The 16964-nt window shown below is 38.1% G+C and overlaps 2 protein-coding genes across 2 annotated transcripts; both read left to right on the top strand.

Moving 5' to 3' along the window:
- The first annotated feature begins 1250 nt into the window (after positions 1-1250).
- LOC126589409 (mitogen-activated protein kinase kinase kinase 18-like) lies at positions 1251-2862 on the top strand. Its single transcript, XM_050254700.1, has one exon. It carries the CDS (start codon positions 1393-1395, stop codon positions 2845-2847), a length of 1455 nt encoding a protein of 484 aa, XP_050110657.1. The 5' UTR covers positions 1251-1392; the 3' UTR covers positions 2848-2862.
- A 3257-nt stretch (positions 2863-6119) lies between these two features.
- Positions 6120-16217, top strand: LOC126589402 (clathrin heavy chain 2-like). Its single transcript, XM_050254682.1, has 30 exons — positions 6120-6369; positions 6635-6839; positions 7142-7230; positions 7371-7449; positions 7579-7706; positions 8202-8300; positions 8400-8508; positions 8593-8672; positions 8761-8988; positions 9076-9141; positions 9488-9604; positions 9780-9977; positions 10141-10257; positions 10449-10508; positions 10640-10726; positions 10856-10939; positions 11032-11166; positions 11249-11311; positions 11383-11487; positions 11585-11697; positions 11811-12063; positions 12202-12338; positions 12422-12700; positions 12791-13793; positions 14022-14507; positions 14623-14793; positions 14879-15064; positions 15285-15407; positions 15489-15599; positions 15672-16217. The coding sequence occupies exons 1-30, from the start codon at positions 6325-6327 to the stop codon at positions 15813-15815; spliced, it is 5100 nt and encodes a 1699-aa protein (XP_050110639.1). The 5' UTR covers positions 6120-6324; the 3' UTR covers positions 15816-16217.
- Positions 16218-16964: the final 747 nt, after the last annotated feature.

Below are 16964 nucleotides of genomic sequence, written 5' to 3'. Positions count from 1 at the left end.
TTTTTTTGAGAATTGTAAAGATTTTTAAATCGTGTTCGTTTAACGTATATCATACGATCAATTTTTGTCAAGTATTATTCATATTTAATTTTAAATAAAAATATTTAAAATAATTTTTAATCGTACGATATGCGATAAACGGACATGATTAGAAGATCATTAGGATTCTCGCAAAGAGAATCCGGAAAGAATCCTCATTCCTCATCTTTGTTGCCGACCAAGTTATCTCGCGCGGTCGTGGACCAACGATTTCCCGCCACGTCACTGTAAAACAGTTGTACCTCTTCTGAAGTTCCCCATGTCTCCGTGATCTGTTGAGCCCCCACCCGCTCCTAATATATTTGGCGACCAATTTTCCACCTCTCTAATATTCACAAAATTTCAAAAAAAAAGAGAACTATTTGTTTAATTGTCATCCTGTGTAACACGTCCGCATCAATGTCCATGCAGCCTCGGCAGTTGTAAGTATTATTGGATAGATACCCAATGGAGCTGCAACAGCAAGACTTTGGGAATATAGTTTTAAGTCAACGAATCAAAGGGTCCGGATCTTGTTGCCCACCTAACCGCAATGCCTTCCGCCACCCCATCACCCCCCACTCTATTTTTCCTTTTTCTTTTTTCGTTAAGAAAACAAAACACAAAAAGAACAGTAAGTTGGCGTCGAGGCCTGATAGTTACGGGGTTCAGGTTCCAATCGGTTCGATTTTTTTTATTTTTTTTTTAATTCAATTTGCATTCAGTTTAATTTTGATTCGGTTCGGTTTGGAGTTCAGACAATGACGAATCGAGCGTGACCTCATCATCTCATCATTAACTAGGCCAAAACTTGAACTTTTGAATAGACCGATCCCCAATTTCAACTGCAAAAAAGATATTTTTCTGGCACATGGTGCAAAAATATCATTTAACGTGTGTCTATTGCTTTCATCTGTGTGCTTCATGTACAATTTTTTAACGTAAGCCAAACGAAAATTCACAAATTTTTAACTTTGGTTACCGACACTAGTCCAAGATCAAAAATCACCACATGAATTGGCTTCGAGGCATCCACATACGACGTATGCAATTGGAGATTAAACAATTGGCCCGAGATCAAAACAAAACACAAATTCGGTTATTTGGATAAGGATAAACCTCCCCAACCCAAGTACGTTCCCCCACCCCACTATCCATTCTCTACGTAAACACAAACCAAGAGGCAAAGATGCCTCACTGACGTCATCGCACACCTCTCGGTTACCCTCACAGAAAAATAATTCTCCTTTTATCTTTTCCCACAAATTAAAAATTAAAAGATTCAACGAACTTTCGTTTGGATCTCCCGCACGTATAAATACCCAGTTGGACCCAAATCGAAAGACGCAAGAAAAACACAAAAAAAATTCCGACATGGGGAAAATGAACTCAAACTCTCAACATTCCCACGACACGGTTTCTTGGGTACGAGGAAAATGCATAGGAAGAGGGTCGTTCGGCACCGTCAGCATCGGGGTCAGCAAACAGGACGGTCGTGTCTTCGCCGTCAAATCGGTCTATCAAGCCGCGTGTCTTCCCGGCCAGCTGGAGGCGCTGGAGAATGAAATTCGAATTCTCCGGTCGCTCTCCTCACCACACGTCGTGAGTTACCTCAGCGACGACGTGTCGTGCGAACCGGGGAGCGGTTCCGCGACGTCGTTTCGGAACCTCCACTTGGAGTACTTGCCAGGTGGCACCGCAGTGGATGCTGAAGTGGACGAAACGACGCTGCGGTCGCGCGTTTGGTGCGTCGTTGTGGCGCTGAGGGACGTTCACTCGAAGGGCATTGTTCACTGCGACGTCAAGGGTAAAAATGTCCTGGTGGGCCCCGCGATTAACCAAGCCAAGCTCGCCGATTTCGGTTCTGCGATTATCTTGTCCGAGGACACGTGTACGGCCAGGATCATACCACGAGGAAGTCCTCTTTGGATGGCACCGGAGGTAATTAACGGGCAATATCAGGGACCGGAGTCCGACGTATGGTCGTTAGGCTGCACGGTTATCGAGATGGTGACCGGAAAGCCCGCGTGGGAGGATCGCGGTTTGGAGACGCTGGCTCGGATCGCGGTTTCGGACGGGTTGCCCCGGTTCCCGAGCCGGTTGTCGGAAACTGGTCGCGACTTTCTCGACAAGTGTCTGAGGAGGGACCCGAAGCAGCGGTGGAGCTGCGATCAGTTGCTGCAGCATCCATTTTTGGCTTCCCTGTCTCCAAATGCGGTCGCCGCCGACTCGTCACCTCGCTGCGTTCTCGACTGGGCTAACTCCGAGTTCGGCGATGAAAGCGACGTTGAGGATGACGAGGACGATGAGGAGTACGAGGTTTCTGCTAGGAATAGAATTGGTAAATTGGCGACGACGGGAGGGGCAAACTGGGAATCGGATGGATGGACGGTGGTGAGGAATTATTCGGGTGGCGGGAGCTCTTGCGAGGAAGAAGGGACAAGCGGGGAGAATTCGGATTGTGGAGGGGTAGAATTGGAAACTGAGAGCTCTAGTGGCGGTGGTTCAGTGGAGCGGGGTGTTAATAACTATGGGTGGTGCGCGGTTGGCGCCAGCGGTTCGAAAAGGGAATACTTGGCGGTGGAAAGGGTAGGAATTAGAGGAAGGGATTGTCAAACCTTGTCTATTTTGTGTAGAAACAGATTATTATTATTATTATTATTATTATTATTATTATTATTATTATTATTATTATTATTGTTGTTGTTGTTGTTGTTTTTATATTCTTTGGGGATATTTAATAAATTACGAATTCTGTTTATTTGTTATATTGTTTATATTTCACAATCTTGGTGGAGCATGTTGTTAAAGTTTATTTTTGGGTCATAATTTTTTTTAAATTCTTTATACCAAAACTAGAACTAATTAATAATCCCAATTAAGCATAGAGAATTGTTATTAGCACTTCAAAAATTTTATCTGGTATTCCAAACTTTCTATAATTAGAAATAAAAATACATTTGTGAGGAGCGTAGAATGAGACTTTTTGAGTGCTAATAACAACTCACTGAAGCATATCTAAAAATACTCTAATAAGGTATGCCACTTAATACTAGGGTCTAATAATATTTTTCTTCCCTAATAAATGAGAGGTATTGGGTTAGATTCTCGCAAATTTAAACCATATTATTATTAGCGCATTATGAGGCTAAACTAATCTCTTCTCTCTTAGTATAGAAAATATTGTTTGTTAAAAAAAAAAAATAAAAAATAAAAACTCTAATAAGAAGTTACGAGTTTGTCATGTTACGTCATAAACTGAAAGGCTAACTTAGTCGGTTAAATGAACAAATATTATTAGTACGACCCATTAACAAGTATCTTCGATCAATTGATAAGTGTAGCACCACTTCGGGAGCGTACTACGTCGATGTAGTCTAAACCCCCGGACTATGATGAGTTATTTCTAAATATTTGTGCTGAATACGTATTTGTACTCTAAAAAGGATCCTGCAAATGGTTTGTATTTGTCATGTTCATGTCGTTTTCTTGATGTACATATTATCTTGACGGGTTGTATCGTGTCAAACTCGTTGTCTTAATAGGCGACTCGATCATGACATGACTTGTTAATGGTTATGTTGTTTCGTGTCAAGTTAATGAGTCATGTAAGAAATTGTTATGTCTAGTTTCTATTGCAAATGGGTCGTGTTTGTATTATTTACATGTCATATCCGTTATCTTAATAAATTCTTAACTGCGTGACCCGATAGCGACCTAATTCGTTAACGTGTTCTTAACAAGTGACTTAATAATAACTTGACTCGTTAACCGATTGACCAAAACCTATTATTCACGTATCGTTTCTTGTTAGGTTAAGAGTCATGCTGAAATTGTCAGGCATACTCTGAAAGATCATCATATTTTATACCTTGTTTTATGTGGACTAGTTTGAGAGCAATTGGGATGAGTTGAGTTTGCAAGTGGTTGCAAATCGGAGCAAGGATACACTATCAAATGTTGATAAGGACGAGAGATTTGTAAAATATCGTAAATAACGTATGGAAGTAGAGAACTTTAATGAAAAATTTTCGGTACTGTTCACTTTAATGAAAAATCACATTTTTACACTAAAAAGTCAATCATGATACTATTCACTTTACCTTTTATTTTGTCTTTATCGTTAAAATTCAAAATTTTCAAACCATTTTTATTATTTTTTCTATTGAAATGGACTTGACGAAAAAGAAACAAGTGGGAAAACGAGCAGACGATGCACTACAATTTACAAACAAACGACTTGATTTTTTAAACAGTTCGACAAGGACCATAACTGCTTTTTGACGTATGAGATAGTTCACTTGGCCATGAAAGTTCCCATGATTGTGTATTGAGACTATGGAATTATGTGGCTAGAAACAAGTGCAAGAAAAGATAAAAATGATGCGTCTAAATCATTTCTCAAATTTAATGGGCTGAAAACGCTATAATGTTAAAGGTGGATAATGCTACGTTTTTTTTGTTTTTTTGTTGTTATGGAAACGGATAACGTTACTCTTTGAAGTCAAACACCAAAGTTTAAATGAATTATTATTTCGCACGCATGTCTCTTGGTGATACTGGGATTAAAGCTAAGAATTTCGAGTGCAAAGAATTAACTAATTAAGTGATAAATACTTAGGGTTTGTTTGGAAGTGCTTTAAAATATTGAAAGCGTTTTTAATAAAAATGTTGTTGGTATCAATCCTTATAAAAAATACAAATGAATCTTGAAAAAACATTTCAAGTGTTTTTGAAACTCAAAAATATATATTTTTTAAGTATTTTCAATCATTTTAAAAATATTTTAAACGAGTCATTAGTCTTTTATGTAAAGCTAATTTGATTGCGAACTGTTGCAACAATTCTGTTATTTATTTTGAAATAAAAATTAAAAATAGTTCAAGGGCGAGGGGAAATATTAAGAAAAAACAACTGGCCCAATGAGCTCGTACTTTGTAGGAGGGCACCCCAAGCTTAAACTATTAGAGTACCCACATAGCGGTCAAAAAGCCCACACAGAAAAATCAATCGGCCTGTGAAATAAGCCCAACTTCCCCTAAATATTTTATTTTCTTGAAAAAAAAACCTCTTTCATAATTCAACATTCTAAACTAATATTTGGGGAAGCGACCCGAATTCAGGTTGAAAAGACGATCACTCTATCTTGATCAACTAGACTAATTGTTTACGTTATAGCTACATTTTGCACAATACATCCCAATTTATTGACAAATAGAGCCTCTTCAACTCCCTGTCTTTAGTCAAACTCTTTCCTCCCTTTACCGTAAATTAAAACAGTAACATTTACAACTTTTTTTAACAGTTTCACAAAGTTACATAAAGGAACAAAAAAAAGAAGAAGAAATTTTGTGGGGTTTCTTAGCTACAAAGTGTTAGAGGTTTCTTAAGTAGCAAGTCTATGTATTAGTTGTTCAACATCAAACAATTTTTGCTACTATTGGTTGAAAATTCGCATTCCACGACCCACATTGATACCAAATGATGATGAATATGTTTGACCAATGACGATGGAATGTATGATGTATATGGTACTATATCTTAATAATTTGATTTTACGTAAACATACCTTGCGTACTACCTAATTTGTCATTAACTGTACTTAAACACGCCCTCAGCACTGCATTGATCAACTGGTCTAATTTACAAGTGCATTTAGTTTTACTATTATCCTTTCATATAGTAAATGACTTTCTTCTTTCGTATTGTAATTAATTATCAGCACTTTAAAGGGATTTCTAATAACTTAACCTAAAAGTCATTTTATTTTATAAATAGCACCTCGAAAACCTCTATATATTCTTCAAAACAAATGGACTCACCAGACTGCGCCACATCTCTCCAAAACAAATGGGCTCACCAGACTGCGCTACATCTCGCGTCTTACCCTCCATCTGCTTCTTATAATTTTAAGTAATGCTAAGAAGAGTATATTTATGTATCACATTTGTATTACTTATTATGTAAACACGTATTTATAAAACAAACAAACAATAAAATAAAATCATTAACTGAAATGACATGCACACAAAAAAAGCAGTCCGGTATTGTACGTTGACAAGTGCACTCGACTAACGCATTACATTCTCAACGTACAACCCCACTTAGCAATCGATTCACAAATTTTGCGCGACAAAAAACGCATACTATAGCTCCTCCTCTTCTGCATACATTCCCATACTACAAGATCCACATACAGTCTCTCTCTCTCTCTTCCTCCTCTGCAAATCCACACGCAGAAGGTTCTGCTGTGCCACATTCTTCTCCGCTTATCGGGTCCTCCTACCAAAGCCCGACCCGGGCACCATGGCCGCCGCTAACGCCCCCATGACGATGAAAGAGGCCCTCACGGTAATGCCACCTTCATCTCGATCCTAATTTCATCAAACCATTTCTGGGTTTTCGTCGTTTGATCCAATGCCTCATTGGATCGATCTAGATCCTTTTGAGAACTGCGTTTTCACTCTGTTTCCCACCGACCCATTTGCGAATTATGTATAAATCGGGCGTTTATCTGTGCAAGTTTGTGCATTTTTTGTTGGATTTTTGGCAATGCGTTTGAGTGATCGAGTGCGATGATGGTGATTGTTGATTTGAATTCTGTGTGGTTTTACAGTTGCCTAGTATTGGGATCAATCCCCAATTCATTACGTTTACCCATGTGACTATGGAATCGGATAAGTACATTTGTGTTAGGGAGACATCGCCGCAGAATAGCGTCGTTATCATCGATATGAGCATGCCCATGCAGCCATTGCGTCGACCCATTACCGCCGACTCGGCTTTGATGAATCCCAATTCCAGAATTCTTGCTCTAAAAGGTATGATTTGAATTCTTGAAATTAATGTTGTGATGCAATTCCAGTGTGTGCTTCAGTTTCACTGTGAATGTATATTGGAACCGTGTGATTTCTGTTCATATACCGGATGCATTTCCATTTTTTTATGATTGGTAAATTTGCGAGCAGGGAGCATTATTGAAATTCGTTTATTATTTGAGTTGAATTGTTTATAAACCGTCATATTTTGTGTTCAGTTGTTGATGTTATTGTCTTTTTCTCTTGTTATTTGTTGTTGTGGTGATTGTCCCGCCCGCTGATCGATGGCTGAATTCAATGTGTAGCTCAAGTTCAAGGAACAACTCAGGACCATTTACAAATATTTAACATTGAAATGAAAGCAAAGATGAAATCACATCAGATGCCTGAGCAGGTGATGATCTTGTCCTTTTAGGGCATTCACAATGTCGAATTTGATGCTGTGAACGTTTACGATCTTTATTTATAATTTTATTTTGGTAACTGGTTGTAATCCTAAATTTTTCTGTTTGCTCTTTGTTTCGTTCTTTGTAGATTGTCTTTTGGAAGTGGATTACTCCAAAGATGCTGGGTCTGGTCACACAGACCTCAGTATATCATTGGTTAATTGAAGGTAAGACGTCTTTTCATATCCTTGAATCTGGTTTCTTTTATTTTATTTTCTTCTCATTATTTCATCTCTCCGTATGAGGTTTTTTACTCTTATATTTTTGCACATGTTTTAAATATATTTTACTTTTAGGTGAATCCGAGCCTACAAAGGTCTTTGAGCGGACAGCTAATTTGGCAAACAATCAAATAATCAACTACCGTTGTGATCCTTCGGAAAAGTGGTTGGTCTTAATTGGAATTGCTCCTGGTTCAGCAGAGGTGAGTGATTATCTTGTTGTTTGCTTATTTTGCCTTTGTACTCCTTCTGTGTCTGTAATCCTGTCGATGGATTCTAAATTTGGAGTGTGAACTGGCACCTTTATAATTGTACATAACTGTATGAAAATAATTTTTCTATGTTAATATTTTTACATGACTTCTTATTGCCATTTTTTCATATTACTTTGTTGTGAAGTTGCTAAAAGATTTAGAAGAGTGGTCAAAATGTTGTGTTGTTTTCAATTCATGGGAGCCGGGATTAGATAAGATGTTCTAGTTGCACCATTATACTTCAGCATTTTATCCGTTTTATTTTCAATGATACTTGGAACTATGTAATTACTTTATTGAAAATAAGATTTTTTTCTTTTTATTTATTTAATTTTAATTTTTATCTCATTTTTATAATTTAACGAGAATGGAACTAATTATGGTTTACCAGATTTAGTGACATCTTTAACAATTAACATATTGCTTCTGCCAAAATGACTGTAGAGGCCACAACTTGTCAAAGGAAATATGCAGCTTTTTTCTGTGGAACAGAAACGTAGTCAGGCTCTTGAAGCACATGCTGCATCGTTTGCCACATATAAAGTGCGGTGCCATACTTCTTTCTCACTTTCTCTTGGCTTAAATATATGCGGTTTACTACTGTGTGCTATATTCCCTTACTTAATTTTCTGTTACATGCAGGTTCCTGGGAATGAGCATCCATCAATTCTTATTAGTTTTGCCTCAAAGTCCTCCAATGCTGGACAGGTTACATCAAAGATGCATGTAATTGAGCTTGGTGCCCAGCCAGGTACACTGCTTCTTCACCGGATTCCGTTTAGAATATATTAGTGCACATCGCACAGATCTAACATTTACTGTGAATTGGCATCAGGAAAACCATCATACACTAAGAAGCAAGCAGATTTATTCTTTCCTCCGGATTTTGCTGATGACTTTCCAGTATCAATGCAGGTCTTACTTTTGGTTGTTATTACTTTGATTTAAACATATGTTTACCTATCAATCAAACTACATTTTTTTTTTCTCTTCTTGATTTCAGATATCGGAAAAGTATGGGTTGATATATGTTATCACAAAGCTTGGACTTTTATTTGTATATGACCTAGAGACAGCAACTGCAGTTTATAGAAATCGAATCAGTCCAGATCCTATATTTTTGACAGCTGAAGCTTCAACCGTTGGGGGTTTTTATGCAGTCAATAGGCGAGGCCAGGTCTTACTTGCCACTGTAAATGAACAAACAATTGTACCTTTTGTTAGTGGTCAGGTATGCTTTTGAGTCGTTTTTTGTGCATTTGACTACTGGAGAAAAGAAAATGTTAGGTCTTTAATTTATTGTTTGGGGATTTTGCAGTTGAATAATTTGGGGCTTGCAGTGAGTCTTGCGAAAAGAGGAAACCTTCCTGGTGCTGAGGACCTGGTAACGATTGCAGTTGGTTTTTGTAATAACTTTCTGACAATTGGCACATTTATCTTAGTTGTTGTCATTACTTGTGGTGTCGAAGAAGGAAATCAGTAACGATAGTGTGGGTCTTTGTGGTGCGTGTCTTTCCCCCATATGTGTGGAAATCAGTATGTAGTGATACATAGAAATTGGATCCCTATATTCCCTCTCAAAACAACCTTTTCCTGGGAAGTTCTATGGTGCATTTTGTAATTTAAGTCTTTGTGGGTGTTCAAAAAGTATGAGAATATGAATGCACAATTGTTTTCTGTTTGCACTTTGGTGATATCTTGAAACTACAATATTTGGTTGTTGTGCTCAGGTTGTCCAGCGGTTCCAAGAACTGTTTTCTCAGACAAAGTATAAGGAGGCTGCAGAGCTTGCCGCGGAATCTCCAATGGGAATACTCCGTACTCCTGATACTGTTGCTAAATTTCAGGTATAGCATTCTGATATTTTATTCACGTGTCAGCTTATATACACATATATTCTTCATAGTTCTTGTGCTTCTCAGTGTCACCTTTAGATTACCTTGGAAGTATTGTGCTTCCTTTACATGACTCTGTAATCTTTGAATAGGGATCTAATTTACACACTTTATTTATTCTTTGCAGAGTGTTCCTGTGCAATCTGGGCAAACCCCACCACTATTGCAGTATTTTGGAACTCTTTTAACTAGAGGAAAACTCAATGCTTATGAATCATTGGAACTGTCACGTTTAGTTGTAAATCAGAACAAAAAGAATCTTTTGGAGAATTGGCTAGCAGAGGATAAGCTAGAATGTAGTGAAGAGCTTGGAGATCTTGTGAAGGTCTGAAACAAAGTTGAGCTAACCTTAAAAGAGAAAGGAGAGGATCATGTTAGAGGGCTCTTTTCAACTTTTACTCAACAATGGCATTGTTGAGTCTGCTGCCGCTTGATTTTTTTTGAGTTATATTGTCATTCTAATATTATGAAACATATTTACAATGCAGACAGTGGATAACGACCTCGCTTTGAAAATATACATCAAAGCCCGGGCAACTCCCAAAGTTGTTGCAGCATTTGCTGAGAGAAGGGAATTTGACAAGATTTTAATATACTCAAAGCAGGTCACACAACTTTGCTTTTCTTTGAACTAGAATCTTAATGACATACAATTGTTCAAATTCTCTCATTTTGACAGCAATATTATCCTGGCTGAAAACTATTATTGTGTCAGTTTTGGTAGTGTGATTTTTAATAACATGGCCAATAGCTCTTACTGGATTTTTATGTTATTGTGATTTTTAAATTGTCACAGGTTGGATATACACCTGATTATTTGTTCCTTCTCCAAACAATTTTGCGGGCAGATCCCCAGGTACATGCATTTCTTTGAAAGTTTGAGGCACTTTTCTCTTTACAGCGGTTTTGTAACTATTTACCATGCTCTTCTGATGGGTTGAGCTAAATTATCTGACATTGGAACAAGTTCAACTATCTTGATGGCAGGGGGCTGTTAATTTTGCTCTAATGATGTCTCAAATGGAGGGAGGTTGTCCCATTGACTACAATACCATCACCGATCTGTTCCTTCAGGTTTAAATTAAGTTTTGCTTTTATGTTGTGTCAACAATTTTTTGTTCGAATATGTTCTTCATTTTGTTATTTTTCTGAAGAATGAGTTTTGGGACTTCTTGTCATTGTGTATTTTCTCTTATTTTTCAGAGGAACTTGATCCGTGAGGCAACAGCCTTTTTGTTGGATGTGCTGAAGCCGAATCTACCTGAGCATGGATTCCTTCAGACAAAGGTTCATAATCCCCTTGTTAAACTTTGATTTCTTTTCCCTTTCTTTTCCTTTTTTTTTCCTCACATGTCTGCTCCCTATATTGTTTTTCTTAGGTTTTGGAAATCAATCTTGTGACTTTTCCAAATGTTGCCGATGCTATATTGGCCAATGGTATGTTCAGTCATTATGATCGCCCACGTATTGGTCAACTTTGTGAAAAAGCTGGTTTGTATTTGCGTGCCCTACAGGTACAGTACTTCTTGGATTCCGATGAATATTCATTTAAAAATGATAATTTTTTTCCTAACCAATAGTACCTTTAATGCGCAGCACTACACTGAGTTGCCTGATATCAAACGTGTCATCGTGAACACACATGCAATTGACCCTCAGGTTGGCACTTAAATTTCTTTATAACTTGATAGTGTGTGATGTAGTATATCTCTAACTACAATGTGTGTTAGGCTCTTGTCGAGTTCTTTGGAACTCTTTCTGTAGAATGGGCTCTTGAGTGCATGAAAGATCTTCTGCTGGTCAATCTTAGGGGCAATCTTCAGATTATTGTACAGGTAAAGTGCTTTTTTATTTATTTATTTATTTTATTTTTTACCAGTATTGCTCCTTCATGGTTTATAAAGTTGAGGCTTACCTGATCATCTCGTGCAGACCGCCAAAGAGTATTCCGAGCAACTGGGTGTAGACAAGTGCATAAAATTGTTTGAGCAGTTCAAGTCCTATGAGGGGCTGTACTTCTTCCTAGGCGCATATTTGAGCTCCAGGTATCAGTTTCTTTAAGTGGAAGAGAAGTTTAAAGATGACATTCATTTGCTCCGCAAGTTTTATGAGATTCTTTTTTCTTTGTCCCTTTCATTTATTCATCATTTCTGGACAGTGAGGATCCTGATATCCATTTCAAGTACATTGAAGCAGCTGCAAAAACTGGACAGATTAAGGAGGTGGAGCGTGTGACACGGGAATCCAATTTTTATGACCCTGAAAAAGCTAAGAACTTTTTAATGGAAGCAAAGCTTCCAGATGCACGTCCTCTGATTAATGTCTGTGATCGTTTTGGCTTTGTTCCAGATCTCACCCATTATTTGTATACGAACAATATGCTTCGTTACATTGAAGGTTATGTCCAAAAGGTATTCATACTTGGAGGCTTTATATAATTTTTCTTTCTTTCTTTCCAATTGCAGGTTTCCTGTTAGCTTTCTCATGCTTTGTCAATGTTATTATTCAAATTGAGCATCATTCGTTATATATCTTTTTTGGTTTGATAGGTCAATCCAGGAAATGCTCCTTTAGTTGTAGGGCAGCTATTGGATGATGAATGCCCTGAAGATTTCATTAAAGGTCTTATTCTATCAGTTCGTTCTCTTCTACCGGTTGAGCCCCTTGTCGAGGAATGTGAAAAGAGGTGTGTAGTGATCTCTTTATGATCCTGTTTACCCTTCATCATTCACATTAGTTGCTTATCGTTTCTGTGATTTCTATTTGCAGGAATCGTCTTCGCTTGCTCACCCAATTCTTGGAGCATCTTGTGAGTGAGGGAAGCCAAGATGTACATGTCCACAATGCTCTGGGTAAAATCATCATAGATAGCGGCAACAATCCTGAGCATTTTCTCACAACTAACCCATACTATGATTCTCGTGTTGTTGGTAAATATTGTGAAAAAAGGGATCCTACCCTTGCTGTTGTTGCATACCGTAGAGGGCAATGCGATGACGAACTCGTTAACGTTACAAATAAAAATTCTTTGTTCAAACTCCAGGCCAGGTTTGTGTGTTTCTGTTTGCTAGTAAGATGTTGTTGGATCATGATTGTATGTGGCTCCCTTATGCTATTTACTTGATATGTGCATGTCAGATATGTTGTGGAAAGAATGGATGATGATCTCTGGGCTAAGGTCCTTGATCCTGAAAATGAATATAGAAGGCAGCTAATCGATCAAGTTGTATCTACTGCCTTGCCTGAAAGCAAGAGTCCTGAGCAAGTATCATCAGCTGTTAAAGCATTTATGACTGCAGACCTTCCACACGAGTTGATTGAGCTTCTTGAAAAGATAGTGCTTCAAAATTCTGCTTTTAGTGGGAACTTCAATTTGCAGAATCTATTGATTCTGACTGCCATCAAAGCTGATCCATCCAGAGTCATGGACTACATCAATAGATTAGACAACTTTGATGGACCTGCAGTTGGAGTAATGGCCGTAGAAGCTCAGTTGTATGAAGAAGCATTTGCAATCTTCAAGAAGTTCAATTTGAATGTTGATGCTGTGAATGTCCTGTTGGACAACATACAGAGCATTGACCGAGCTGTAGAGTTTGCATTCCGGGTTGAAGAAGATGCTGTTTGGAGCCAGGTGGCCAAGGCTCAACTGCGAGAGGGATTAGTGAGTGATGCCATCGAGTCATTCATCCGTGCAGATGATGCCACCCACTTTTTGGAGGTCATACGTGCTTCTGAGGATGCAGATGTATATCATGACTTGGTAAGATACCTTCTGATGGTCAGGCAGAAGACCAAGGAGCCGAAGGTGGACAGTGAACTTATTTATGCTTATGCTAAGATTGATCGGCTTGGTGATATTGAAGAGTTCATTCTTATGCCAAATGTTGCCAATCTCCAAACTGTTGGGGATCGCTTGTTTGATGAAGCCCTATACGAAGCAGCCAAGATCATATTTGCATTCATTTCTAACTGGGGTAAACTAGCATGCACTCTTGTGAAGCTAAATCAGTTTCAAGGTGCTGTTGATGCAGCTCGGAAAGCTAACAGCTCAAAGACGTGGAAGTTTGTTTGCTTTGCATGTGTGGATGCTGAGGAATTCCGCTTAGCTCAGATTTGTGGACTCAACATCATTATCCAGGTAGCATTTCCTGTTTATGTTAATTTCACCTGTCTTCACGAAGTTATATATAATGCTTTTGTTTATTAAGATGTCTCCCAAGATGGGAGGTGCGTATTCTTTGATTGAGTTTTTGTTAAGTTGTAAGCACTGCAGATTGCCGCACCTGTCTATGTACCATAGGACACAATTAACTAGTTACTCAATTATACTTTTGATTATTTCTTACTTCAGCATGTTTAATTTTAGGTGGATGATCTGGAAGAGGTCTGTGAGTACTACCAGAACAGGGGATGCTTTAATGAGCTCATTAGTCTTATGGAGAGTGGGCTAGGATTGGAGCGTGCACATATGGGCATCTTTACAGAATTAGGAGTTCTATATGCAAGATACCGTCCTGAGAAGCTTATGGAGCACATTAAATTATTCTCTACCCGTCTCAACATTCCCAAGCTTATTAGAGCTTGTGATGAACAGCAGCACTGGAAAGAATTAACATACTTATATATCCAATATGATGAGTTTGATAATGCTGCAACTACCATAATGAACCACTCCCCAGAAGCATGGGACCACATGCAATTCAAGGATGTTATTGTCAAAGTTGCGAGTGTCGAACTCTACTATAGGGCTGTGCACTTCTACTTGGAAGAACATCCTGATGTTATTAATGATGTTCTTAATGTGATTGCGCTTCGTGTGGATCACACCAGAGTGGTGGATATAATGAGAAAGGTTTGCTTCTGTCACATGACGTCATTGATATTGGTCTCTGCTACCAAGTTTCTGTTCTGGCAGGGTTTGTAAATGGTTCTTTCGTGCTTACATGTTCAATCCCTTTGGGTTTCAGGCTGGTCACATCTGTCTGATAAAGCCATACATGGTTGCAGTTCAGAGCAACAATGTAACTGCTGTGAATGAAGCTCTAAATGAAATATACATGGAGGAGGAAGACTATGACAGGCTTCGTGAATCAATAGATTTGCACGACAGCTTTGATCAGATAGGTCTTGCTCAAAAGGTGAGATTGAAGTTTTTCATACATCGGAAGTATTTGACTGAGACATGTAATTATTTGTTATTGATGCAAAATTGCAAATGAACAGCTTGAGAAACATGAACTTCTTGAGATGAGACGCGTTGCTGCATACATTTACAAGAAAGCTGGCAGATGGAAGCAATCCATTGCATTGTCAAAGAAAGACAATCATTACAAAGATTGCATGGAGACGTGCTCACAGTCTGGTGATCATGAACTTTCGGAGGAACTACTTATCTATTTCATTGAGCAGGTCTGTGTTCTTTTTATGCACTAATTATTCTCTAAGAGTGCTCATGCATGCCAAATAAAGCAAGGATTTTACTGCTCAAACATACTCATTTATTCTTTCCTTCTTCTCACCTCGTGAATTAAAGAAGGCGGTTCAGTCCATGCTTCCATCCCTTTCTCTTTGTAAAGTATTAATTTTTGATGTGGTTTTGTAATCATGTTCTTCTGTAATGAATATGCAGGGAAAGAAGGAGTGTTTTGCTGCATGCCTATTTGTTTGTTATGATATGATCCGGCCAGATGTTGCTCTTGAGCTTGCGTGGATGAACAATATAATTGATTTTGCCTTACCATACCTCCTGCAGGTATGTTTTTATATCTGTTGTCCTTTATCCATTGGCTACCTTTCAATTGTTCCTCACTCAGTCTTCTGTTGTTCTCTCTAGTTTATCCGAGAGTACACAGGTAAGGTGGATGAACTTATCAAGGACAAAATTGAAGCTCAAAACGAGTTGAAAGCCAAAGAGAAAGAAGAGAAGGAACTGGTTGCTCAGCAGGTATTTCTATTTGCTTTATCCTTGTTTTATTGAGAGGATTTCTTAAACTAATTGTCTTTGCACGATCTGCAGAATATGTATGCTCAGTTGCTTCCTGCTTTGCCTGCACCACCGGGAATGGGAGGTTATGCTCCACCACCAATGCCACCAATGGGAGGGATGGGAATGCCGCCAATGCCCCCGTTTGGAATGCCACAAATGGGCCCCTCTTACTAAATTTTGAGGCGGATTGAGGTTTTACGAGTGCTCTAACAACTTCTACTGGCTGAAAGCTAGAATGTCCGGAATTCTCCAATCACGCTGAAGGCAATTCGTTTTCACACTTCACATATGATTGAGGGAAATGAAGGGTTGAGCTAGTTCTTCTCCCACTTTCTTGCCGGTTCAACATCTTCGTATGCTGCAGGTTTATGATCACGCTTTTAGAAATTCTTTTTAATTTACAGTATCCATTCTTTTTTGCTTGGCTCTTTGAGAGATGTAGGATGGCAACAGAGCTTGCACGTAGTTCATGGCTATGGATGTGGCAGCACTGTTACTACCTGTATAGGAAATTGTTTTGAACTTGGTCTTGTTAGTGTCAAGAAACTTTTCATTGGTAAAATTTTTGTAGTACCATTTCTCACTTGTTGCGTAAGGCATGTCTGTCCATTACTATTGAAGATTGTCCCCCAATCCCCGGGGGCCCTAAATTCTGAAGGGCACACAAAATGGTATTTTGTTGGTCAAGAATCAATACCTGTAAGGTTTGGTTAATATTAATGGGTTAGGATTCGGAGAGTCACGCTTTTGACATACGGTTTTTGTGGAGTCTATTTCTCAATGTATTTTAATGATCTAAACGTCTATTTTTTATGTCTTACCTCTACCAAAAATCATTCAAATATGAAATCATATGACTTTTGGATTAAATTTAATGTTTTTTGTAGAACCGTATTGGTTCCTTTTCTATCACTACATGCCTACCAAAGTTTGATGAAATGCTAATTTGCATGTTATTTTGTCTAGTACATATTGCGCACTGTGCACATTATTCTTATTACCTATATTATAATCTATGAAATTAAAAAGAAAAAGAAGGTTTTTTATTTTAGCACCTCATAAACTGTTGAATGCACCTCACATTAAAATTTAATATTAAATGATTTATTTACCCTACTACGCAATGACAATTTTGACCTTATTAGGTTAAAAAAATAAAAAATTTCTAAATACACCCCATATCACTTTTAATGTATTATTTATCTTCTTCAACTACCAAAATCCCTCCAACCAATGAAGCTACAAACATGTTGATTGAGAAAAATTATTTTTGATGAATGAAACACAAAATTGATGTTTCGGAAGCTTTACATGAGGTAAGAC

The sequence above is a fragment of the Malus sylvestris genome, chromosome 11 (genome assembly GCF_916048215.2).
Source record: "Malus sylvestris chromosome 11, drMalSylv7.2, whole genome shotgun sequence".
NCBI lineage: Eukaryota > Viridiplantae > Streptophyta > Magnoliopsida > Rosales > Rosaceae > Malus > Malus sylvestris.
This window is presented reverse-complemented; position numbering and strand designations above follow the sequence as displayed.